Source organism: Pholcus phalangioides, unplaced genomic scaffold (assembly GCF_987345545.1).
Source record: "Pholcus phalangioides strain wild (caught in Gottingen) unplaced genomic scaffold, Ppha-v1.0 ptg000010l_1, whole genome shotgun sequence".
In the NCBI taxonomy this organism is placed as follows: Eukaryota; Metazoa; Arthropoda; class Arachnida; order Araneae; family Pholcidae; genus Pholcus; species Pholcus phalangioides.
This window is the reverse complement of record NW_028301603.1, coordinates 16,588,587-16,616,551: the sequence shown is the minus strand read 5'-3', so window position 1 is coordinate 16,616,551 and position 27,965 is coordinate 16,588,587. Positions and strand designations below refer to the sequence as shown.

Below are 27,965 nucleotides of genomic sequence, written 5' to 3'. Positions count from 1 at the left end.
TATTTTATAAATATTATGACACAACCACAATTAATGGACTAAAATGGATAACCAGAGATATTCCTAAGCTGTTATTTTGTAGTTATGTAATATAGTATTTCTGATTGCTTACAGATGGCGCTATCTTTTAAAAAAATCTGTTTGTTTTTTTTTAGGAAATGATTTTATTCTCATTAAAAAATAATTAATCATCATCATTTGAAGAATTTATAAAATAAATAAAAACAAGACTTTGAATTTATGAACATGTTCCAAAAAATTTTATAAGTTGAATTACAAAAAAGTTAATTTATTATAGTAATTTAAAAATTGAATGTTGTAGCGGTTCGATCAGCTGCACCACAGTTCGGTAGAGGCTTCGTTATCGCATTGGGATGAACTAGCCTCAGTTTGCGAATTTATATGCTCGTACCCGAAAATTTGATCGCTTCTTCGTGAGGCGACCGGGTGAGCCAAAGCTGCTTTAAGACGGCACTGTTTCGGCTACGGAATCAACTCCTGACATATCTTTACGTTATAGAGACGTCACAGTTCAATGCCGTATAGAGAGAAAAAATATAACTGAAGTTTATCTCTTGGAGGAGGTATGTATTTTTCTCTATATCCTCCCACACGTATGTGCGTGCTCTATATTTGTATTACACGCATTCCAGTCGAGGGAGATTATGTAGGGGGGGGGGGGCTGCAACAGGAGCATTTCTTTTAAAAATACAACTTAAATCCAGGGCCGTCTTAAGAGTATCATGGGCCCCCGGGCCAAGTGGTTTTTCGGAGGCCCTACCTGGTAAATCCTAGAAAATTTCAACCGGATCTTATTTTTGTGAGGTGCCCGGGTGGACCCATGCGTTAAGACGGAACTGCTTAAATCCAACGCGTGGTCACCCCATTGTACAACCTAGACCGACGAAAATATGAAGAAATACTATGGAGTCTCTCGCTACAAACTTTTTTTTTTTTCGACTAGCACGCCAGTGACTCCTTCGCATCGGATATTTCGTCGCTAATACACCCCAGTATCCTGATCTTAGGAGCTCCATAGAATTATGCGTGTTCGATCCTCTGGATGTGGAGTCGCCTATCGGTCGCAAGATCTTGGTATCCCCGGGGGGGGGGGGGGCAGAAGACACATGTTAGACTGGATTCACACTGGACCGATACTACAGCGATACGATCCTCGATATTGACACGAATTGGTTAGAAAAGCTGAATTGCAGGGTTTTTTTTAACCAATCCGTGTGGATGTACGGTCGTATCGCTTATTGTTTCGGTCCAGGCCTAAGGCTGTCAGACGGTATAAATCAATGTTTTCTTTGATGGTTAGGAAATGGGAGTCGGGAAATGTGAAAATATGCATCTGAATGAGAAGACATATACAAATATAGTACTGTGCTCTGCGGTCAGTACTTCATAATTAATGCCGAAACGAAATTTCATCAACTCAGGGGACTTCGAAGCGTCTAGTAATGCAAACATGGAGTCTAAAATAAATTACTGGTGAATGGAACCGAAGACAAAAAGGTGCGGATCGGTTGAAGATCCAACAACTCCGACGGAACTGTTTATTTCAAGAAGCGTAGTTTGTCTTTAATTAGGACCAATAATGACCATTAAATTAGTACGTTGTGACAACTGTGACAATGTTCCCTACCTCAAATACATTCAATGTCAGATGGGACCAAAAATAGTTATTGGGATCGGAGTTTTCACGCTGTTTAACTCAGATCCTCCCTTAGGAGTATACGACAAGTGGGCCCCGCATTTTGTGGGGGGGGGGAACGCATCTACTGTAACAATAATTTCTTTCATAAATTCTAAATTTTCATCAATTCTGGAAATCTGCATTTTCATCTAAAAAAGAAATAATTCTGGAATTATTTCTTTCATAAATTCTGAATTTCCACTCTTACCTAGAATTTCTTTTTAAAAAAAATTCTGATCATTGCATCAATTTCTGAACTTTCACGAATTCTGAAACTATTTCTTCCATTTATTCTAAAAAAATTTGCCAATATATTCTAAAAGTATTTCTTCCATTCATTCTGAATTTTCATGATTTTCATCTTCCGAATTCTCGATTTCCCTTCTCCCACAGAAGAAAAACATCGGAGCTAAGGAGGCCCTGCTATTATTTTCTCACCGGGGCCCGTGTCTGGTGAGGGCGGCCTTGATTTAACTCCTACATTAAGGACACAGTATAATTTTGGAAAATCCTGATGCGACAATAGGGCTTTCCAACAGGATACCTAAGGGAGTCTTCGGTACCCCCGTGATAGAATAAGAGTGTGCTTGGGTAGGTGCTGATTGAAAAAAGCCCTCTTGATGTGAGTCGTGATGGACTGACACTTACCAAAGCACCTCTTACTCTTTACTCACTTTTTCCTTACTTTACGCTTTATTCTGGTGCCCACACATCCCGCAGATCCAAGGAACAACCTGGAAACCACTGCAATAAACAAACAGGTGGAGCTCAAGAAACAGCGCCATCTGCTGCATTTACTATATGTTTTTTTTTTGCCCCCTTGATTGGTGATCTCTAGTTGATGTGTACAAGACTAAAATACTAAATGGATCGTACGAAAAGATGGATAACCGCGCGTTTGTCTCTCCTTTACCATAAGTTATCACTCACTGTCCTCGTCTTCACAGGACTGTAAATTCAGAAGTGTCTTGTCCGCGATTCGGACGTCATCCAGAGTCAGTGAAAAGTCAGAAAAAGTCCTTTTAGGAATTTCCGTGGTGACCAGTTCGAAGTGACCGAGGGGATTCGAGAGTTTGTCCTGAGCCAGAGCGAAAACCTCGCGCAGCGAGTCCTTGGAATCGAAGTATCCGGCAACTCTGGATCCATCAGGTAGCCTGACGGCCAGTAGGAGTCTCGTCGAAACCTGGGCCTCCTCCGGTTTCTCCTCGGACTCCCTCTTCTTGTCTTCGATGGTGAAAGTGGCCGATCGGACGATGGGCCGTCTCTTCCTCTGGCTTTCGAGATCGTCATCGTCTTCGTCGTCCGTCGGACAGACAACGCCTGATTCGGACTCTTCGTCGAAGTCAGAGTCTTCGTCAGACTCTAGGCTCAGGGAACCCAGTCTACAGGACAACTTCGGGACGTTGAGGTGGTCTGGTCTTCTAAAAACGGCCTCTTCACAGTCGCTCTTGTCGACGTGTGGGGACTGACGACCCTCCTCTTCGTCGTCGTCACACTGAGCCGTCTCGTCTTGCCCAACCTCTTGGAAGCAGTACTTCCGTTGCCGCTCACCGCTGTCCCCGTCGTCGTCGGGTTTGGTCCCTATCGCCGGCAGCGGCGTGTACCTCGACAACGTGCTCCTGCTCGGGTACACGTCCCAAGCGTGGACGGTGTTCGGACGGCCGTAATCCACGCTCTGCGTCATTGGTGTTTTCCTGGGAGGAGCCGTGTGTCTGCGCACCCCGTCCCAGTAATCGAGGAAAGTGGTCGGCAGGGGCGACGAACCCCTCCGGTTGAAATCCTCGATGGAACTCGCTCCGCTGTCTGACGACAACCTGCTGCAGGACGACACAGACGCGATTCCATCCTGCGTGTTCGGGCGGCTGGACCACGAAAGCTCGGAGACGTTGTCTTCGTCCAGTGTCACGTACCGGGGGCTGTGTCTGCGGAAGAGAGCGGCTTTCTCCCCCATCCTGTGCAGTTTGAGGGTCTATGTATCCACTGAATAGACGTCCTTATCACCTGAAAAGAGTGGAAAGAAGATAAATTCGATTTTAATACAATATAGAGTTATATATATTTCTTAATAAGGAAGAATTCTTTAAAAGAAAATTCATTCTTAGCCCGGATTACACTATAAAAGTTTCATAAAAGTTCATTTATAAAACTCGAAAAATGGAACGAATAAGGTTATTTGTTACATTCGGGCAAATACAATCGATAACCTTATTGGTTGCATTTTCAAGTTTTATAAATGAACTTTTATGAAATTTTTATAGTAAAATTTTATAAAAATTATTGTACAAAACTTGAAAAATGCTACCAATAAGCGCATCGGTTACTTATTCATTGTTTCCTTTCTTCAAGTTTTTGTAAAAGATCTTTTATCAAACTTTTATGTGTTATCCCGGGCTATAAGGCTGGGATTACACTATAAATGTTTTCTAAAAGTTTTTTTATAAAATTTGAGAAATTCAGCCAATAAGATTAGCGGTTGCATTTGCTCGAATGTAACCAATGAGCTTTATTGGTAGGATTTTTCAAATTTTATAGAAGGAATTTTATCAAACTTTTATAGTGTAATCTCGGCCTTAAAAAGTTCTCCTAAAGTTATTCTCAGGAATTTCCGGTTCTTAAGTTTGTCCTGGACTGGATTATGCCCTAAGGCAGGGATGCACAACCTCCGGCCCGCGAAAATTTCTCCGGTAGAAAAGTGTATTAATACACATAACACGATAAATATCTAGGCTGACCATATTTCTTTCATAAAAGATGGAATGACGCCAGAAACGCTATCAAGGCAAGTAAAGTTACCATTTGCAGAACAAATTTGTCGAAGGCAATTAAAGTTGCCAGTTATAGCCAAAAAGAAATTGTCAAAAGCAAGTAAAGTTGCCAGTTACAGCAAAAAATTGGTTAAAGGTAAAGTTCTCAATTACATCCGAAAAAATTCTTAAAGGCAAGTAAAGTTGCCAATTATGTCAAAAAAATTGTCAAAGGTAAATTTGCCAATTATACAGCCATAAAAGTTGTCAAAGGCAAGTAAACTAGATTATAAACTTATAACCAGGCTCGCAACTAGTAGATACTCTTTCAGCCATCACCAGACCAGAACATGGGTCCTCGTTTTGTCCCCCCAAGGGTGGGGGGGGGGGGCTTAAGCAGTTAGATAGACCATTAGCATCAGCCCGGCCAGGAATTCCCACATGCAACTACATTTACTCTTTCGCATTTTACCTCCCCCGCGTGTAATTTTTAATATCTAATTGATTTAAAAAAGAAATTAGCGGGGCCTTTGGTCCAGCACCCGGGGAAACACCAGATCCCCCTGCTACCCCAGGAGGGTGTGAATCCCTAGTCCCGAGGGTTCAATGTCTTAATTATTAAGAGTTCGCTGTCTTTGGACAGAGTTTTAAGCGTTACGTACTTTGTTAAGAAGTTGAATAATGGGTCAAAATGTAATTCAAGTATTTTGTCTCGTTTTGCGGCCCCTAAAATTTAGGGACCCGGTGCCGCCGCTCCCTTCGCATCTGCTTAAGTCCGGCCCTGGCTAAAAATAGTCTTGAAAACATTAGTACAATGCGATTAATAGGAAAATGCTAAAAATATGCCCTTATTCTAAAATTTCGGTGATTTTATGCATTTATATGCAGTGACTATAAAAGAAGTGCTAAAAAACATGCTGTCGCAAATGCACTTATGCATTTTCATATTATCCGGGCTCTAGTAATCACTCTGTATATTTGGAAAGTAATATTAGGTTCAATACATTTACTTTCGTTTGCGATTTTTTTTGTGGCTTCGTACGTTTTCGGACATTGGCTGAATCAATATTTAACGAAATTCGCGAAGTGGCTGGCCCCGTTGCGAATTGCCATTTCCGGGCCACGTTTTCTTCGAGGCCCTGCGTGTGCGCAATGCAATTCGAAACACAAATTTAAAAAAAAAAATCATATTAAACGTCATTAACTACGAAGAAAATTATCAGCACAAAAAGCATGCATTAAAGAGTTGATTATAGCTAAGCTCAACCCATGGCCTACGGACCAAATGTGGCCCTTAAATTTATCTGATGTGCCCCGTGACCTCAAACCAAATTTCATAAAAATGAACTAAGTGGCACAGCCAGTGACGTATTTACGGGGGGGGGGGGGGGCTTAGCGGACTATAGCGGCAAGTGCCAAGAAAATTAGTAGAATGGGAAAAGGGAGGGTAAAATGTTTGTACAACCCTAAATAAATCTGCCTCTGCCGAGATAGTAAGGGGACTATGTCAGCGAGTGACTAAAAGAGCGACCTAGAGAGTTTTTAACCTTGTGAATGAAAAAAGGAGGGATTTAGCGTTAGCATGTGAATGAACAAAGGAGTGACTTAGAGCGTAATCAAGCATGTGAATAAACAAAAGGGTGACTAAGAGCGTGAGCAAGCCTGTGAATGACCTAAAGTGTGACCTACAGAGTAAGGGACCAGATCTGTGAATGACCTAGATGATGTGCAAGTATGTGAATAACCAACAAAAGGAAGAAAAAAGACATAGAAAATTTTTAAACGAATAAATGATCAAAAGAGTGACCTATAAAGCAAGGAACCATGTCAGTGAGCGACCAAAAGCCTGGCCTAAAGCATGTGCAAGTATGTGAGTGACCAAAACAGTGTTCGAGCATGTGAATGACTAAAAGAGTGTGCAAGCATGTGAATGGCCAAAAGATGGACTTGGAGAGTGCGTGAGCAGGGGAGTGACCAAACGAGAGAGTGACTTAGAGACACAGGTGTACTTGCAGGATTAGGAGGACGCCAAGGGAGGTTATAGCACGAATTCGAGGAAAGAGTAGCCAAGGAAATTAGACTAGAATGGGAGAAGGGCGGCAAAATGTTTGTAGTCCACAGGTAACAAAACCATAATTGCGGCTCTGGGCACAGATCACTTAGGTGACTTATAGTGCAGTTTCACATCACAAAAGGCTCATTTCTAAATCCTTTAAGAGGCCCGCGGCATATCAACAGATCACTTAAGTGGCCCACGGCCCAGTTCCAGATCACTCAAACAGCTCACGACAAATTTACTGATTACTCAAGCGGCCTGCGGCACATTTCCAGATCGCTCAAGTGGCCCTCGACATGTTTTCAAACCAATGAAGTGGCCCCGCACTCTCCCTTAAGGTCGAGCACCCATGAGTTGGATCATTTCTTCTGATGATTTGGAATTTCTTTTAATTCTGAAGTCATTCCTTTCATTAATTCTTAAATTATCTTCAATTCTGAAATAATTTCTATAATTTTGAAATTATCCTCCGGCTCCAGATTTCCAGCCTTTTTGTTGTTGTTGTTGGCATGTTATTTTTGTGCAGGCATTGCCCAGCATTTCTACACCAGAGAGTTCCCACGTTTGGATCTGCGTGGAATCCTTGATGGCTACTTGGACGTACAGTGGAACCTCCCCTAACGGACATCACCCGTTAGAGGACTTTTCTTCCTGATCCCCGGACCCGTGGAATAGGGCTTTAATGCATTTCACTTCCCGTTAGCGGACACTATCGATAGAACGGACAGTAAAATCCGACAAACTCGAAAAAATTCTAATTTATTCATTTTTGTTTGTTCACAAATCGAGAATTTATCATATTCAGTGGTGATTATGCATAAGCCCAAGCTCGTATTTGTGAATGTGATTATCCGGCAATCACTTACTTGATTAACTGAACCATGGAACTATGTACGGTGATTCCAAATTGTAATGTTAGTTTTTCTTGCACGTGTTGGTACATGTGAAGAAGGCCAACATTACAAGACTGATAATGTTATGAATGTTTTTATGCAGAAAGACGTCAGTCTCCCCTGTTATTACAACAGATACGAGAAACTGGCTAAATGAAAAGATATCGGTGTTACAGGGGGAAGAAATTTCATCTCTGCCCTCACGGGGACACAAACCCCGGTCTCGTTAAGCTATGAAGATAGATAGAATTCCCCCACCCTCCCCGGATCGTATGTATAGTATATGCTGAATGGCTCCTTGCAATGGACGGCGGCAAAATTCATCACCTCCTAGAGATAGAAGGCCTCCGCATTCTGCTTGTGACGTCAGTAAGTAGTCCATTTTCCCTCAGAATATTCAGGGGGGGGGGAAATTCCCTGCTCGTGCCAGTATCATCGTTGTGAGGAAAAGAAATGATCGGGCTGAGAATTGGCAATTTCTATGCCCCCACATCCAATCACTATGCGGTATTTGTGAGCCATCCAGAAAGATTCTACGCCAAAATAAGAAGAAACGAAATAGGATGCTGTGTTTAAAAATGTGGAAAACTCGCTAGGTAGTAGTAACCTTCACAGTGGAAGACGAGCATCTTGCCACGGCGCCACTCGGGCATAATAGCAGAGACTAGGGTGACCCAGTCTCTGTCGTTCGAATCACTTGCACCGCCAATTCCTTTTGCGCAATAACAGGGACTAGGGCGGCCAGTCCGATCTCAGCTGGAATCTTCACGTTGATTATATTTTTAATAAACGTCTCCAAAAAGTCTCTTTTTCCTTCGCCGTAGCCTGAAAAACTCCACCCGTCACGTCCATCATTTGTGCTACCAAACATATGTTCTCCCTGCCCTCTCCTATGCCTGTGAAGCCTGGGACCACCCCATACCCAAACCAACGTAGACAAATTAGAACCTAACCAAAATAAGTCCACTCGCTTCATTTTTAACTGCTGGCCTTCATCTAGTCTTCATAACGGAACTCAAGCGCCAACTCAATATCCAACCGCTCTCCTCTCTTCGACTTATCTCTCGTTTAACTTTTCTTTATAAAATCCTCCATGGGTTTTTTAATGTTAACACTTCCAACATTCTAATTAGACCCTCACATTTCTCTGTTAGACTAAACCATTCTCAAAAATTACAGCCCATCCTTTGCCTCTTCAGATTGTCACAAATTAAGCTCCTTTTCCCAAGAACTATTATCGACTGGAACAACCTACCACCAAATATTGTAGATTGTACTACGACCTCCGAATTTTCCTGTTATATCAATCGTCATTCGTAACTTCCGCATTCTCTCGTATAGGCCTCGGCCAAACAATATTGAATAAATAAATAAATGACGTTTATGGCAAACAATTTTACCTTTGAAGACCGGACACACCCCGCTTCCCATCTCAGAGAGATATCGAAGCGTTCCCGCAGGATGGGTGTATCCGGAAAGTTTTATTATAAACAGCAAAACACTGTCGCCTCGGACAATGGCAACAAAAATAAAATATATATATGAACGATCATAAATCTGAGATCATATAATAGTTAATTAAAATCAAACAACAAACGCCGATAGGCAATCAGAATCATAAACAAGATTATACGATGATGGCATTCGCATAAAGCATCTAGTAATCGTCAGTTAATCGACTGATTATCAATAATCTAAATCGAATGATTATCAATAATCTAAATCGAATGATTATCAATAATCTAAATCGAATGATTATCAATAATCTAAATCCAATGAATATAAAATTTCGAATCGCAGTGAATCAGCTAATCACAGTCATCCATGTTTTTAGATTTGCCAGCTTCAACATCAGTTCGATTGTCGGCATCGGTCTTCGGTAGTCATAGGTCCGCCATTGTCTAGGCCGCGAGTTGTATTGCCTCGCCTGATTGCTGCTATATCGCGAGGGCGGGTATGTGACGTCAGTAACTCCTCTCCATCTTGGCCGCAAGTCGTACTCCCTCGATGGTACATACGTCGGTTCGCGTGTCCCTCTGGTTTTGTCGTGCATTTTATGCAAGTTCTGCTCCAGAAAGCTGACAAGACCTGTCAGGCGGCGAAAGTTTCAAAGCAAATGACACCAGGGCCACCAGATGCTGACGTATATGCAGAAAGACGTCACTCTTCCCTGTTAATACAACGGGTACGGGAAACTGGCTCAATGAAGAGATATCTGTGTTTCGGGGAAGGAAAATTCATCTCAAAATTATTTCTTCATTGAGAGCCAGTTTTCCGTATCTGGTGTATTACAATGGGAGAACGACGTCTTTCAGCATATACCTCGCCATCTGGTGGCCCTGATGTCATTTGCGAGCTGTTAGCAAAACATTCCCGCCGTCCATTGCAAGGAGCCATTCAGCATATACATACGCTCCAAGGGAGGAGAATTCTATCTAGTATCTCCTTATAGTTTAGTTGGTAGAGCACTCATCCGGCAAATGCGGGACCGGGGCTCGTGTCCCCGTGAGGGCAGAGATGAATTGTTTTTCCCCCGAAACACCGATAGCTCTTCATTGAGCCAGTTTTCCGTATCCGTTGCACATGAATGTTTGTATCTAATTCTAATTTAATGCATAAAACGTGTAGTGCACGTATCATGTACGGGTAAAAATAATTAATTGGTTCAATGAAGAGAAGAAAGATTTTCAAATTTTTCCACATTTTATTTGGGAATTATGTATAATCGCAAGTGCGACAAGACAATATGCGATTATGTATAATCACCAAAAAACCAGCCATTTCCCCCCCCCCTCCTGCTATGTCCCCATAGGATCAATTTCAATTGAGTGTGGTCTGGGAATGTGCCGTGGGCAAAGGCCGATTTGGCCGTTGGTGCGTGCTCTGGTCCCCTTTTACACTTTTTTTTCTAATTTAAAGGGGGGGGGGAGCAATATCTTCTTCTGCGTCCGGGGCTTCAACCAACCGCAATCGGTATCTGGCCGTGAGTCACTCAAGTGATCTTGAACAGTGGCCCCCAGGTCACTTAATTGATTTGCAAATGTGTCTTAAGCGGTCTGGGAATGTGCGGCAGGTTATTTAAGGAATCTGGTTATACAGTCGAATCCCGTTTTAACGAATACCGTTATAGCGAAAATCTCGTTTCAACGAATACCGTCATAGCTAAAATCTCGTTTCAACGAATACCGTCATAGCGAAAATCTCGTTTCAACGAATACCGTCATAGCGAAAATCTCGTTTCAACGAATACCGTCATAGCGAAAATCTCGTTTCAACGAATACCGTCATAGCGAAAATCTTGTTTTAACGAATACCGTAATAACGAAAATCTCGTTTTAACGAATACTTTTCTAATCCCTCAAATAAGTTTACATAGGAACAATGCTAGGTAATCTGGAATTCCTTTTTATAACGAAATTTCGTTTTAACGAAGTGATTCCTCCGGTCTCTCGGCGTTCGTTATAACGGGATTCGACTGCTGCTTAGTTCATCTTTCTAAAATTAAGTTTGAGTTCGCAGACCACATCAGATTCCAAGGAGCCACATTTGGCTCGAGGGGCCATGGGTTCAGCATGTGTATGCCTTTGATCAGTTTCCCAAACTTTTCGTTCTAACGGGGGGGGGGGGGCCTTCTTCATTAATTCTTTTTCCTCCCATTGCCACCAACTCAATTCAGCCCATAGGATCGCATGTTATTTCCGGTGCTTTACCGCCCCCCCCTCCTCCGCGGGGACGATATTGCCCATTTTAGGGAGAGAACACTGGTCTAGTGGTCTAGATACTTATATGAGACGGCTGTACGGAACCTAAAAAAACCTATGAATATTTCTCGAATCAAGATTTTTTTTATCATAACACCATTGAAAACAGCTCTAGCAAAACAACTTGGTTTAGGCACGGTTAGGAGTGCCAATTACCATCTACGAATTTGGTAGTCATCATTTTTATTAAATTTAATGAAAGGTAAAAATATATATCACTTTATACCCTATATTTAAATTAACAATAGACTGATCGGAGACGGATCAGCAACAATTTTGGTGAATAACAATCGATAACTTTGATATTGGTATCGCTGCAAAACCTTTCCGAAACAACACTAAATTAGATAGATGGCGCTAAAACATTTCACAGAATTTCGGACATTAGTTGAAAGTGTGTGACTGAATCCTACCGATATTAATCCCCCCAAGATATTGGTAGTCCGATAGCCTTTGATCGTTAGGATTGCCATAGCTAGCTGCAATTATGAATGACCATAATTATCGCAAAAAAATAAAAATAAAAAAACCAACTTAATGACGATCCCGCTAATCGGTGCGTAATTATATCTCCCTCGCGTATTACTCTCTACTCTCTCCCAAAATTACCAAATGTTTTCCATGCAATCGGAGTGTTTTATAACAAAAGTCACCATTTCCATCATAAATCAAATGCGAAACACAAGCTCTCACTAAATTTGTAAGAGTAAATCCGCTTCCTTTCTCAAGCCCGACCCCCAGAACCAGTTCAGTCAGAAAAGGGGCCATTCAAGTATTACGTAAGCAACTTTTTTTAGCCGTTTTTGACCCCCCTTCCACCCCTTGTCAGCAAAAGTAAGCAAAATTCTGACCTCCCCCACCCCCCTTGTCAGCAAAATTTCGTCATCAGCTCTGCCCCTCTGAATCCTAAAGCATATTGGTGGGATCAGAAACGTACGCGGAGCATAGGGTGCTCGTGCACCTCCTCCACCAGGCGAAAAATAAATTTAAAGGTAAGAAGTTTTAAGGTAAGAACTCAAAATTTCTCTTTAAGTAATTCATTGGGACCCACCCTTTAAGCCATTTATATGGTAAACCCTTGACCCGCGGACCAAATGTGGTCCTGAAGGTTATGCGATGTGGCTTGCCCCTCATTTATCCAATTTTGTAAAAATGAACTAAGCGGCACATTTTTACAGATCGCTTAAATGACCCGTAGCACAATTCCAGAGCATTTAAGTGGCCCGTGGCACATTCAAAGATCGCTTACGTAACCCGCGACACAGTTCCAGAACACTTAAACGATCCGTGACACATTTAGAGATCCCTTGAGTGACTGACATGTGGCACAATTTTAGATCACTTAAGCGGCCCCCACACACAGTGCGGTTCTACATCACTCAAATTACTCGCGGAACACATTCCCAGATTGCTACTTAAGTGAGCCCCGTCATAATTACGAATCGCTTGAGTAATGCGTGGCACAGTTCCAGAGCACTTAAGCGGCCTGGAAACATTTCCAGAGCACTTGAAGGATCCGTTAAACATTTAGAGATCATTAAAGTGGCTCTGTAGGGGGACTTATCAATAGGGAGAATGTTAGTTCAGGTGCCCTCAAACTAGCGAAAGATTTTTTTCTCGTTTTTGGCGCACCGAGTAAGATGCCATCAAGAATATTTCATATTTTCATAAAGAGGGGGTCGATGACGTAAGCATCATCCAACCCCCCCCCCCTCCCCCTTGTCATCAAAAGTCAGCAAATCGGAAACCCCCTCTCTCCACCCCATCCATGCTGACGTAATACTTGAATGGCCCCTAATAAGCATTCGTCGTTTTTCCAAGAAGTGAAAGAGTTCACCTAACAAAACGGGGGGGGGGGGGGGGGATCAGAACGACTCAACTTTCCTCCCATCCAAAGGACAAAACTTGCTGTTAGCCAAAAATTCTTTCCGTTTTAGCAAGTTTTGTATCTACGAATAAACTAAATATACCTTCCGCTTCCGCATTAAACAGTTTCCGTCTTAAAAGCCCCGTTCACATGTGCAAGATCGGGGGGTTTGATGATAATTACCGGCATGGGAACTCTTTCGCTTTAGACCAGCGGTTCTCAACCTTTTTTGGACTCGTGGAGCCTTTTTAAGTAAAAAATTCTATACAGATACAACGCCACAACAGGCATATTGCCCAACGAGATGGCTGACTTAAGAACATCATGGATCCCCGAGCCCTACCTACTACTGCTACACCACACATGCACCCAGCCCACACCCCCCTCCCCCCGCGGAACCCCCAACGAATCGGTACATGCGGGAATGTGCGTGTAGTATAGTGAAATCTGACGTGAAGTTTTTTGTTTCTCTGTAATGCTTGTTATGTGTAGTGCTGCCATCTGCCACCAGTTTTTCTAACTATGAGTGAAGTGTTATGATTGAATGATTTATCGTTGTAGGACTGTTGCTCTCTGTGGCGAGACTTTTCAACGGGGAGATCGGCTCGCATTTGCTCCTTGAAGTTGGGAACCACAGAAAACCAACTTCAGCCAACCACCACTGTGGGGTTTGAACCCGGATCCTCGCATCGCGAGTCCGTCACTATAACCACTCGACCACCACAGCGGCTGGCCACTATTGGCCACTATGGCGGAGCCTCGTAGGCCAATTTTTAATTATTCATCAAAGTTACAGATTTATTTTCACTATTTGAAAATATTTATGATTATTTTTTTAAATTTTACTGTTTTTTTTTTCATTTTCATTTTCTTCGAGCGGCCGCGGAGCCCCTGGAGAGTGCACAAGGAGCGGAGCACCGGTTGAGAACCGCTGCTTTAGACGACTTTTGGAATGGTGCAAAGTAGCTCAGTTTTGCTCAGAACATTACCATCAAATTGGTATCGAGCCTGTAATGACAAATAACACTGCCAAAAAAATTATTTTTTCACGTTCCCAAGAGGAAATTTCAACAGGTTTAGGATATATTGGGAGCTGCGGATTTTGAAACTGGTGTTGATTTTGCCAGTTGCCTCTAGTTTTTGAGATAAGGCATCTCCCAACATTTCGATATAGTCTGCAGACACTAATTCTTGCGTCGATTTTTTTGCATTCAATTTTTCATTCATTTTCCTGTTTTGTTCAATACATTTATATCATGATCAGACATCAGTGGTCTTTATTTATTGGTATTAAGTTGGAAAATTGATTTACATTTCGCACACTTCGAATGTTATTTGTATGCTGCTTATATGTATGTATAGCGTATTACTATTAAAATTTAATTTTTTACTTTTATCTCAAAAACTAGAACCGATCTTGAAAAACAAATGCCAGATTTTGAATTTTAAAAAATGCTTAAAAGGCGTTTGAACAATATTCGCTACACAGGCTGGACATATGACATCACTAACAACAGAGAACAACAATTACGACGACAAAATTGGGAATAAAAATGTTTAACGCCAGCTGATGAACTCAATGAATGCCTCAAATCATCAACACTCTGGCACGATGTTAAAAAATTATCATTATCCACCAACATGCGAGTTCAACTGCAAAATGACTCAGCACTGCTATCATTTTCACATCAGTTGATCAAACTTGGCAATGGAAGAATTCCCGTAGACCGAAGCACTGGACTGATTACGTTCCCAAATGGATTTTGCCAGTTGTTAAACTCAGTTCAAGAACTTGCAGACAAAGTCTTCCCGAACATTCAACAAAATCACCAAAACCATGAGTGACTGTGAGAGAGCGATTCTGGCATCGAAAAATGACAGTGTGAAAAAGATCAACAAAAAAAAATCCTAAAAATTATTCCGGGAGACTCCACATCTTACAAATCGGTTGACACTGTCACAGACTCAGCGCAGACAGTTCTGTCGAAGTCAGAGCACCTATAACGCTTTTAAGAAATTTGGAGACACCGAGACTCTGCAATGGCACCAGACTCTGCGTGAAGAAATTGCACAATTACATAATTGAAACAACGATTCTAACTGGATGTGCCGGAGGAGAAGACGTATTCATTCCACGTATCCCAATTATAACTGAAGAAATGCCATTCGCTTCCAAGCGATTACAGTTCCCGATTCGTTCAGCTTTTGCCATGCCAAGCCAGTCGTTACCAGTGGCAGGTATCAACCTACTTGAGCCCTGTTTTTCACTCGGACAGCATTTCATCGCGTGTTGGTAATCCTAAAAGTTTGTGCATCTACACACCAAATGCTAAAACAAAAAATATTGTGTACCCACAAGCGATTGCCAGAAGTTTTTAACTAAAATATTTGAAAATAAAAGTAATTTTTTCTTACTTGATGCAGAAATTTTTTTGATTGGGAAATAACTAATAAGCTATACGTATATACATTTTTTACGGGGCGGGCAACGTCCCCGGGTATCAGATAGTCTTTAATAATTTCATTGCAACGCACCCTTTAAGCCATATAATGATAAATCGCATAAAGGCCCTTGGCCCGCGGACCAAATATGTCCCTGGGGGTTAACTGATGCGGCCTGCCCTCCTCAAACCTAATTTTGTAAAAATGAACCGAGCGGCACATTTACAGATCGCTTGAGTGTCCCGTGGTACAATTCCAGAGCATTTTAGTGGCCCGTGGAACATTTTCAGATCACTTAAATGACCCGGGACACAGTTCCAGAACATTTAAGCGATCCGCGACACATTTAGAGATCCCTTGAATGACGTGTGGCATACTTTTAGAGCACTTAAGTGGCCCTCAGCGTGGTTCTACATCACTCAAGTTACCCACGGTGCATTCTCAGATTATTTAAGTGATCTGCGGCACATAATTACAGATCACTTGAGTGATGCGTGGCACAGTCCCAGAGCACTTGAGCGGCCCGGACACATTTCCAGATCACTTGGATCAGCGAAACATTTAAAGATCACTGAAGTAGCTCTGTAGGGCACTTATCAATAGGGGGGAATGTTACTTCAAGTGCCCACAAACTCTATCGAAAGGTTTATCTCGTTTTTGTCGCACCGAGTAAGACGTCATCAAGAGTATTTCATATTTTCATAAAGGGTGGTTGATAACGTAAGCATCATTCAAACCCCTCCCCCACCCCGTCATCAAAAGTCAGCAAATCGGAAACCCCCTCCCACATCGATGCTGACGTAATACTTGAAAATGGCCCCTAACTCGTTATTAGACATTTTTCCCCGAGCTAGCTCGTTATTAGATACTTTTCTAAGTAAACTCATCATAAGATACAAGATCACAAAGAACCTCGATATTAGGGGGGGGGGGGGTGGTCTCATATCTAAACTATACTTTAGTAGGCGTACCATTAAAAGTACTATTTAACTACTGATTTATTACACATTTTTACACATGTTCTCGATTTTATGTGCTATCCTATGCCAGCATAAATTTTTACATATTTCTGGTACTTAATCTTTTTTTCATTTTCAAACAAAATGCATTAAAACAGCTTGGGTGCATGATAAAATACTGTGACATCAATGTAATGGAATAAAAATGTTGATTCAAAATATACAGGGTGTTCCGTTAATGGACCGACAAACTCAGAGGGTTGTTAGTAGACATCAAGAGGAACAAAAATTGCAATGGAACATGGCGTCGCAAACCACGTCGAGAGGGTGAAAATCGCGAAAAAAACGCATGCAGGTTTCGATGTCACGCTGGAACGTACAATATTAACTACAAAAAGATTTATTTGATTAATTATTACTAGAGTTGTTGTAAGTGGCGGCCGCTGACGTCATTGTACGTCATTCTACAACGACGTAAAAAAGTTTCCCCCGACGCGCTCGAAGATACCAGGTATGCTTTTGATGCCTGCCGCAGCGACGACAATCCGCGCTATGAGATCCACAGGCGTCGCATAAATGAGTGACTTAAGAGTGACCCCATAGAAAAAACGGATTGAGATCTGGCGAACGAGGAGGCCAAGCAACGGGTCCATCGCGTCCAATCCACCTCTTTTGGGTACGTAACATCGATTTGCGTTGTCCGCGATTTTCACCCTCTCAACGAGGTTTGCGACACCATGTTCCATTGCAATTTTTGTTCCTCTTGATGCTACTAATAACCCTCTGAGTTTGTCGGTCCATTAACAGAACACCCTGTATATAAAAGAAACTGTTTAGTTCATGAAATAAAGCAAAAGTTTGAGATTTTATTGACTCAGTTTAATATAAATAAAATTTAAAATTTAAAGCTCATCTTATCCTAGCATGGGATAGCACATACAATCAAGAGCATGTGTGAAACATTTGAAACAAACCAATGGTTATAAATTGTAGTTTTAATGATATTTCTATTGGATCATAATGTTTCACCATGTTGGAAGGTATGAGACCCCTTAAGTTTTTTTTCCAAGCCCATGTTATTGGATTTTTTCCCGAACAAAAACTTGTTCTGTTCGATTTTCTTTTCCGAACAGAGTCGTTATGTGTATATATGTTACCGGCAAAGTATGAAATCCAGGCATTCTATAGAATGCCTAGGCATTGTATAGAATGCCTGGTCGTTTCAGGCAAAGTATGAAATACCGGTTTTATTCTATACTTTGCCTAGGCATTCTATAGAATGACTAGTCATTCTATAGAATGCCTAAACACAATCCAGGCAAAGTATGAAATATCTTCTTCCAACAAATCTCTTTAGGGGCGGTATAAAATATTACATAAAATTAAAATTTCATAGAATTTTCTTTTTTTCCCGGAAACGTTTCCCTTTCGCTCTCGTGAAAAAGGATCTGTTGAGGGGCGGTATAAAATATTACAATTTCTTCGAATTAAAATTTCGCAGAATTTTCGTCATTTTTTCCCGGAAACGCTTCCCTTTCGCTCTCGTGAAAAAGGATCTGTTGAGGGGCGGTATAAAATATTACAATTTCTTCGAATTAAAATTTCGCAGAATTTTCGTCATTTTTTCCCGGAAACGCTTCCCTTTCGCTCTCGTGAAAAAGGATCTGTTGAGGGGCGGTATAAAATATTACAATTTCTTCGAATTAAAATTTCGCAGAATTTTCGTCATTTTTTCCCGGAAACGCTTCCCTTTCGCTCTCGTGAAAAAGGATCTGTTGAGGGGCGGTATAAAATATTACAATTTCTTCGAATTAAAATTTCGCAGAATTTTCGTCATTTTTTCCCGGAAACGCTTCCCTTTCGCTCTCGTGAAAAAGGATCTGTTGAGGGGCGGTATAAAATATTACAATTTCTTCGAATTAAAATTTCGCAGAATTTTCGTCATTTTTTCCCGGAAACGCTTCCCTTTCGCTCTCGTGAAAAAGGATCTGTTGAGGGGCGGTATAAAATATTACAATTTCTTCGAATTAAAATTTCGCAGAATTTTCGTCATTTTTTCCCGGAAACGCTTCCCTTTCGCTCTCGTGAAAAAGGATCTGTTGAGGGGCGGTATAAAATATTACAATTTCTTCGAATTAAAATTTCGCAGAATTTTCGTCATTTTTTCCCGGAAACGCTTCCCTTTCTCTGTCGTGAAAAAGGATCCATTGAGAGGCGGTGTCGTCAAATTAAAATTTCACACAGTTTTCAATTTCAAACGTTTTCCTTTAACTCTCTTGAGAAGGAATCCCTTGAGGGGCGATGTCGTCAAATTAAATTTTCACACAGTTTTCTTCGATTTTTCCGGGATACCTTAACGTCTGGCTCTCTGGAGGAGGGATCTGTTTATAGGATCAGTATAAAATATTCAATTTATACGATTACAATTTAATATAATTTTTCCTAATTTTTTTCTGTAAACTTTTCCTTTGGCTTTCTTGACAAGGGATCTGTGGATGGACGATATAAAATGTCACATTTTCGTCAAATTAAAATTCATTCGTCAAAATAAATCACAACTGAATTTAAGCGTGTAATTTCTTTTTGGAATTTCAAATCGGATACGGACAACATTTTATCGCTTTCGGACGTTTTTCGTGGAATACCTTTTATACGTTACCGTAAACAAAACGGCATAAATCTGTAATTACGCATAATCACCGGATTTATATCGATTACTATGCATAATCACCGATCAAAACGGATGAAATTATTGTGCATAATAACCGGCGATTATGCACAATCACCAGTTTTATCACAATTACTGTATTTTATACATGGCACCAACCTGTAAATGTTGTCAAATTTAGTGCTCAATGATAACAATTCTGAAAAGTGCCCCGCGACGTAAAATTTTTGGAACCAGTATTCTATCACTTTGGTCCCTCCCCACGAAATGAAAGTGATCCCCCTTGGAATGAAATTTCTGGCTAGGGGCCTGATGAGACACATAACGTCAATTATTTCACCACTGACGTAAGCTCCCAAAGCTGAAGTAAATTGCTATCCAAAGAATTCTCGTAATTTTGGTAGATTGTAAAAACCGTGTCACTAAGTTTTATTGCACATTTAGGCTAACAAATTTCTTCGAGAAAAATACCGGAACTCAGGATTTCAAATACGGGTAAAATACGGAACATCGCCAATCATCGCCATAAATGACGACGAATGTAAGCAAAGTGGAAAACTTTTGCAGAAATCCCTTAAAAAACACCAATGGCAGGAAACAAACATTACTCTGAGAGAATTGCAGTGAACAAAACTGGATTCCACGAAGTACATTGTAAAATAACGAAATAAAACGTTTGAAGGGGCAAACAATTAAATCAACGTTTAGTATTTGCCGTCTTGCAGTGGAGTAGTTTGGGAGCTAGCGTTTTACTGTGGAAGTGTTGGTTCGAACCCTGATTCTCTCTGGCATGGATGTTTATCAACATTAACAAATTCCCTGGACAGATCATACAGGATCTCTTGAACATATTTGAGGATCACTTTATCAAGAAAGTAAAAAAACCATGACGTACGTGAGGTGAATATTCTTATTCATAGTTGTAATTATAGTGATATAATTTATGCGTCGAAAAATAATTTCAATAGTTGATTTTAATAAAGTATAAAACTATAAGCGTCTTTGCCGCTGTAGTGGTCGAGTGGTTATAGTGACGGACTCGCGTTGCGAGGATCCGGGTTCGAACCCCACAGTGGTGGTCGGCTGAAGTTGGTTTTCTGTGGTTCCCAACTTCAAGGCGCAAATGCAAGCCGATCTCCCCGTTAAAAAGTCTCGCCACATAGAGCGACAGTCCTACAACAATAAATCATTCAATCATAACACTTCACTCATAGTTAGAAAAACTGGTGGCAGATGGCAGCACTACACATAACAAGCATTAGAGAAACAAAAAACTTCACGTCAGGTTTCACTACACGTATTTCTGTTTTTTTGCTGTCCCGACCATCGAGGAGAAATAAAGTATTTTATTTCTCCTCTAAGGTCCCGACTTTTTTGCAGAAATGTCCTGAGTTTTCAAATATTTTCAACGAAGTTAACTTGACTTTTTATTCTTCAAATCAACGATTAAAATGATCTTTCCAGCTTAGAAATTACATCACGATAATGAGGCTTTTGGAATAGACATCATAATCATCATCATCATCATTGGCGTACTCAAAGGGAAAAAAGGTAAAACTCCCTCAGAAGGTAAAAAAATCTCAATTCCCCCTCGAGAAAATTCTGCGTACGCCTATGATCATCAGTATCACTTGGAAGGACAAGCACAGCATGTTTTTCCCATGGAAATCAATGTTAAAATTGCCGAATTTACCGTTGAAATGTGGAAATTTAGTAGGGTTTTCCGCCTCATCAATAATTTTAAAAATTGAACTGAATTCTCGATTTTAGAAAAATTGAGTTCGCTTAGAAATATAAAGCACAGAAAATTAAATATGAAATAATTATCCGGACCTACTTTTGAGTTAGATATTCATGCAATAACATTGATTTATATCTTCTCAAGCACAAAAATGAGAATTAATACTTCTGTATTGTTTTATAATATCCAATATCATCAATCTATATAGTTTAGGATGTTTTGAAATTAATTATGGGCCCATAAATTACACTGAAGAAATTCCGCAGCTTTAATCAAGCATTTTTTGAAGCAAAAGCAGGCAAATCGATAACTTGAGCTTCAAGAAAATTTTCGAAATATCTAGCACCCATCAAAAAGTAGAAAAAAAACCAATTCATTTCTACGTTTCTTTAATTTTGATTTATGTCTTTCATGAGTTGCGCAGGAAGTCGCCATATTGGTTACCATGTATGTCTCTCCAGAAAAAGGGAAATATCACGTGATTCAAAAAGCCTCATTAAGAGACTAAAAACAAGAATATTCATCTCACACATTTGTCATGTTTTTTTTTAATTCACTTTAATTTGAAGTGGCACTTTATTTCTCACGATTGGCGAATTTTCAGTGATTTTAGCACGAGTTAACGATTTCGTTTACTTTTGGCATCATTTAGCGATAATTGACATTGTTCCACATTTTCCCGTATTTCGAATCCCAATTTCACGTATTTTTCTCAAGCAAATATCGTCGACCTAACAATAAGCAATTCTTTACTTAGGATCTCTATCTCCCGTATTTCCACCGATAAAATATGGTAAACCTACGTATACCAATTTGTTTTCCGTGACCGACATACCACGGTCACTTACCCTCGATTAGATGAGTTAACGGGCGCTTTATACATTATATTTTTTGTTCATAAATCCGTAGAGGAAAATTTCGGTTCTTTCAAGACAAAATGATATCGCATAATCCGCATTTGCAAGTTCCATTTATCAATGATGAAATATTAACAGTAGAAAGACGGAACGGGTGTCTTTTTGACCCTGCACGCTGTTTAAGCTTCCATATCTCTGCTAAGAACAAACCGAACCACTTGGAATTTCTGGACTGTTCCTGAATTAGCACGTTCTTATTGTATACCAAAGCTTCCTTTCGTTATCTTTTTTAACAACGAAGCTACGAGCGGATATACCTAGAAAGACCGAAGGGGGGGTCATAGTGACCCTTCCTTATATTCTAGCACATTATGCGGTAAATACTACTATCGTCGTCACAATTGATTTCTAAGTAGGCTATAATCCTTCTGAAAGTCTTTTTTGCGTTTGACCTTGTGTGTGACCTTTCTTTTCCTCTCATTCTTATCTGCAAGTGTCGTCAGCAGGTGTGTCATTTTTGGTTTTTGTCAAGCATTCTTGCCATATTATCCGTTAAATTGTTTATTCTGGGACGTAGAAAATTTGAGTGCATGTGATCTTTTCAAACAGTTAGTTTAGAACATAGTTTCCCAAACTTTTTGTTCCATCGCCCCCTTCTTCAGATAAATTTTTCCCTCATCACCCCCCTCCCCCCCACTCAAGCGAACCCATATACCCTATGTTATACCTGTGGCTTCTATCGCTCCCTTGGTCCTTTCTATCGCCCACCAGGAGGCGATTGCCCACTTTGGGAAACATTGGTTTAGAATGACGAGAAAACGTATATTTACTGAAGAAATACTCCAGGAGATGCAAAGATTAGATGAGAGAAACTCTGGAAGCAGTTATGATGAAAGTGCAGAAGAGCATACATCTACCCTATGTCGAACTGTAGTGAAGAAAGTAGCGGTTCTGATGACGAATATTTAAATCAATATAAAATTATTTCTCGGGCGCGGTAGCCCAGGTCGATAAGATACTCGCCTAAAGTACCAAAGGATGTTTAGAGGTGTCGTGAGTTTGATACCCGGTTCGTCTTTGTCAGAAAACTTTCCTGGCACAGGGGTACAACAGACACTGCGACTTGACCGCATGAAGTCCCCCATTGAGGAGTTAGTGCACCAACCTCTCGATGAGCTTAGAAACAAGCTTGCCGTTCGGAATCGGCAATAAATTGTAGGTCCCGGTCTAATTAGCTCTCGTGTGCAGAAAATGACCGTGGTGTGACTCATTATAACTCGTTGAAGCCACAGAAACGATCTAAGAAACTGCAGCAGATGGGAGCATATGGAAAATCATAGAACCTTCCTCAACTTTAGGATGTCGAGGATCGCAAAATATATTGAGAGGAAATCAAGGCCCCACATTTTATGCGCTCAAAAAACATAAATGAAAGTGTTTTGGGTTCGTGACGCCTTATTTTCTGCGACAAAATGATTCGACATATACAGAAGCTGAAGCCCATCTTGGTCAGTTTCTTTGCTTGAACTGGATGCAACAATATCCATTATGTATGCAAGAGGTGCAAAAAACTTCCTACTGAATTCATTGTGGTCGTCCAGATTTGGGGTCCTCTATTTTTTCCCCAAACAATGACAAGATATCGTTTCAAAGAAATTTTGAAATTCATGCGATTCGATCTGACCAATTTTCTCTTGCATGTTCACTATGGATTTCATTCATAGAATACAGTGCGACGTGCTACAAACCAGGGCCCAATCTAACTGTGGACGAACAACTTCTACCCTCAAAAGCAAGATGTCCATTTACACAGTATATCCCAAGTAAGCCAGACAAATTTGGGACAGAATTCTGGCTTCTTGCCTGCGTTGATTCCAAATATATTCTGAATAGACAGAAAATCAGTTTCGATTACACTGGGACAGATAACACCAGACCAGCAAATTAACTTGTCTATGAACATGTTATTCGATTAGTCAAACCTTACCTAGGAGAACGTCGAAACAAAACAACAGATGATTATTTTACATCACTGAGATTATGTGCATTTTTGAAAAGGACAAGATTGGTTGGGACCCTTCAAAAAGACCGTCGTGAGGTAACTCCAACTGCAAAAACAGGAACACGGGATCTATACTCGTCAATAGTATTCAAAACTGGAACTGATATCACGCTGACATCTTATCAGAGAAAAAAAAAATTAAAAATGTTCTAGTTCTGAGTTCACTTCATACTGATGTAACTATCAACGAAAACGTGAAAAAGACCCCAGAAACAGTTGCCTACAATAACGAAATTAAATATGGAGTCGACATCGTGGATCAAATGGTGCGATTATACACCAATAAGAATGGAAGTCGTCGCTGGCCAATGCATGTTTTCGGAAAAAATTACGAACTTCAACAGATCCTTTTTCACGAGAGCAAAAGGGAAACGTTTCCGGGAAAAAATGACGAAAATTCTGCGAAATTTTAATTTGAAGAAATTGTAATATTTTACACCGCCCCTCAACAGATCCTTTTTCACGAGAGCGAAAGGGAAACGTTTCCGGGCAAAAATGACGAAAATTCTGCGAAATTTTAATTTGAAGAAATTGTAATATTTTATACCGCCCCTCAACAGATCCTTTTTCACGAGAGCGAAAGGGAAACGTTTCCGGGAAAAAAAGAAAATTCTATGAAATTTTAATTTTATGTAATATTTTATACCGCCCCTAAAGAGATTTGTTGGAAGAAGATATTTCATACTTTGCCTGGATTGTGTTTAGGCATTCTATAGAATGACTAGTCATTCTATAGAATGCCTAGGCAAAGTATAGAATAAAACCGGTATTTCATACTTTGCCTGAAACGACCAGGCATTCTATACAATGCCTAGGCATTCTATAGAATGCCTGGATTTCATACTTTGCCGGTAACATATATATATACAACCTCTGACAATAAAGTTCGGTGAATGAAGTCAGAACGGCCGATCTGGCAACACTGGCGGAGCAAAACGCTGCACATGCGTAGCGGCAGGTGTTGACCATCTGCCGCCACCGTTGTTCAGTTGAGCGTCGTTTGTGTTTCGTGAGCAAACTTTTCCCCGAGCAAACTCGTAATTATATGCATTCTTTTCCCCCATGCAAACTGGTTATGAGATACTTTTTCAAGCAAACTCGTTGTTTGTTTGTTTGTGTGTGTGTGTGTGTGATACTTTTTCCCAAGTAAACTCGTCATTAGATACCTTTGTTTCAAGCAAACTTTATTAGGTGTTTTTCCTCCCAATTAAACTTGTTTTGCAAAGTGCTTATTTAGTGCGTTGGTTCTTAACTGAGAACAGGAAAATGAACAGGAAAATCCACAAGGAATTTCTACCTGAGGGAACGACGATGAATGCTGCAAGGTACATTGAAATTTTGACCCGTTTCATGAAACGTCTACGCAGGGTACGACCTCAGTACGCACAACAAGGTTCATGGTTTCTTGTTCACGACAATGCTCGCCCTCACACAGCCAATATCGTCAAACAGTTCCTCGCAAGAAAGGGGGTGGTGCAAATTGAGCATCCACCATACTCACCAGATCTCAATCCTCCAGACTTCTTCCTATTCCCACGACTCAAACTCTCTTTGAAAGGAAAGCGATTTGACGATATTCCTGACATCCAAGGAAATGTGACGAGGCTTTTGAACTCCATCCCAAAAGAAGACTTGTTTCCAGGACATGTATAGGAGATCTCAGCGGTGCATAGTAATGGGAGGTGACTATTTCGAAGGACAGTAAGGTACCTTTCGTTAACATTTCATCTACGTTAATGTTACAGGACTATTCACCGAACTTTATTGTCAGAGGTTGTATATATATATATATTAGATACTTATTCCCCAAGCAAACTCTATATTAGATATTTTCTTCCACGCAAAAACTCATTATTAAATACTTTTCCCCGAGCAAACTCGTAATTAGATACATTCTTTTCCCCCATGCAAACTGGTTATGAGATACTTTTTCAAGCAAACTCGTTGTTTGTTTGTGTGTGTGTGTGTGATACTTTTTGCCAAGTAAACTCGTTATTAGATACCTTTGTTTCAAGCAAACTTTATTAGGTGTTTTTCCTCCCAATTAAACTCGTTATTAAATACTTTTTCTCTCAAACTCATTATTTGATAGGGGGTTTTTTCGCAAGCGAATTCATTAACAGAGATTTTTTATTCTAGCTAAAACTCATTATCAGAGCCTTTTTTTTTTCAAGCAAACTCGTTTTATAAAATAATTTCTTCCCAAGCAAAAATTGGGTATTAGATAATTTTTTTCTCAAACAAACTTGTTATTAGATATTTTTTTCACGCAAACTCGATATTGCATTTCTTTTTCAATCAATAACTCCTAATTAGGTACTCTTTTTCCCCAAGCAAACTCGTTATTAGATACTTTTTTTTCAAGCAAACTCTTTTTATCAGATATTTTATTTTTAAGCAAACTCATTATTACTGTAGACACTTTTTTACCAACCAATTTCATTATTACCGTAGATATTTTTTTTTCCAATACAAACTCATTATTATGCTTTTTTTTGCAAGCAAACTCGTTATTAGATACTTTTTTCCTAGAAAACTCATTAATCAACTCACTAATTAATCAGCACTCATTAGTCAACAACAAAACTCACTCGGATCTTTTTTTGCAGGCAAACTCATTGTCATAGTTTTTTCTGAAACAAACTCGACATTAGACATTTTTTTCATAGAAAACTCGTCAGTATAGATAGTTTTTCACCCAAGCAAACTCGATATTAGATACTTTTCCCCCCACAAAAATTCGATATTAGATACTTTTTCCCCAAGGAAATCAGTTATTAGATACTTTTACCCAAGCAAACTCGTTATCAGATTTTTTTCCAAGCAAACTCACTGTTAGATATTTTTTACCCCAAGCAATGAAATACCTTTTCTCCGGAGCAAACTCGTTATTAGATACTTTTCTTCAAGTAAACTCGTTATTAGAGGCTTTTTTTCTTAACCAAACTAAGCAAACTGTTATTAGATACTTCCCCCCCCCCCAGCAAACTCATTATTAGATACTTTCTTCCCAACGCGATACTTTTATTTTCCGTCATTATTTTAAATTCCATCAAAGCTATACCTGTCTTATTTTAGAATGTTGTTTTCAAGGGAACAATAGTCTCATTTTATACGTTTCGTTTCATTAGGTAAATTTACTGGTTTCTAATAAATGTTTCTGTTTATCATCCAAGTTTCCTAGTTTCCTTGTCTCAAATAACTGAATTAATTTTTTTTCCAGCAGTTGTATGTATAATCGAAGTTATAACAACTTGAAAGGGGACAATCAAAATACCTTACAAGTTCCCAATCAGGACATTTAAACAATCAACTACTGTGCAGTTGTGGGAATGGAAACTTGTTAAACGACTTACCTCACAGACGGCTAATCGATATTGTTGACCAACGAAAACAGCTCATACCAAGTCCGTAGATGCTCACTTATCCGTAAAAATGTACTGTATTATATCCAGGGATGGGGCACATGTTGCTTATTATCAGTCAGTGCCTCACAGAGAAAGTGCAATCCTTAGAAACCAAAACACATTTCAAAGAAGTCAACGCAAGTTTTACTCTACCCCAATCCCGCACAAGGTGTTGTGGGCCGCACACGCGTGCACTTAACTGTGGCCCGCCTCCCACAACCCATACTCTTTTCTTCCCGCCCGATTTACCATTGATTTAAGAAAAGTTTTGTGCCAACATTGTTGCTATAGTTACTGTACAGGAAAAAAAAATGGCAGGAGAAATTACGGGAGAAATGTCATTTTTTTTTCTCTCTCTCTCTCTCTGTCCAGATAATACCGTCGGCGGCCATTGAAAATAGCACCTCGATAAATGATGATGATGATGTGTTTGATGGCCGCCGACCATTGACTGTGCGGTTGCCTTTCTCAAGGTTCCTTTCCCTTGAAAAGCAATTATGTAATTGATGGTCATATAAATGTTTTCGTATATGAATGTAGGTGACCGTAAAGACCAATTCGGCAACCATTGGACTCATAAACATGTCTCTCAGTACATATACGCAATTAGCTGTATTGGATATCGGTTCGCGTGACAATCGATAAAAACTACACTTCCCCCCCCCCCCCAATATTCAAGAATCTGGTCCATCAAAATACGTGATAAACATCCCTAAAATACGGGATAAATAACCTCATCAAATGTCCCGTGAACTTCGGGATAAATGTTCCGCTGGTATTCCGTGAACGTCGAAACAAATATTCCACTG

At 40.1% G+C, this 27,965-nt stretch overlaps 1 protein-coding gene across 1 annotated transcript; it reads right to left on the bottom strand.

Annotated features, from left to right (window-relative positions):
• Positions 1 to 208: 208 nt before the first annotated feature.
• Positions 209 to 27,305, bottom strand: LOC149081005 (uncharacterized). The gene is made up of 2 exons (XM_089237302.1): positions 27,106 to 27,305; positions 209 to 3,700 (listed from the first exon to the last, which is right to left on the bottom strand). The coding sequence occupies exon 2, from the start codon at positions 3,648 to 3,650 to the stop codon at positions 2,622 to 2,624; it is 1,029 nt and encodes a 342-aa protein (XP_089093428.1). The 5' UTR covers positions 3,651 to 3,700; positions 27,106 to 27,305; the 3' UTR covers positions 209 to 2,621.
• Between the last annotated feature and the right edge of the window lie 660 nt (positions 27,306 to 27,965).

Excerpts from the sequence above, each read along its gene's own strand:
- LOC149081005 (XM_089237302.1), bottom strand. The coding sequence starts at position 3,650 with ATGGGGGAGAAAGCCGCTCTCTTCCGCAGACACAGCCCCCGGTACGTG.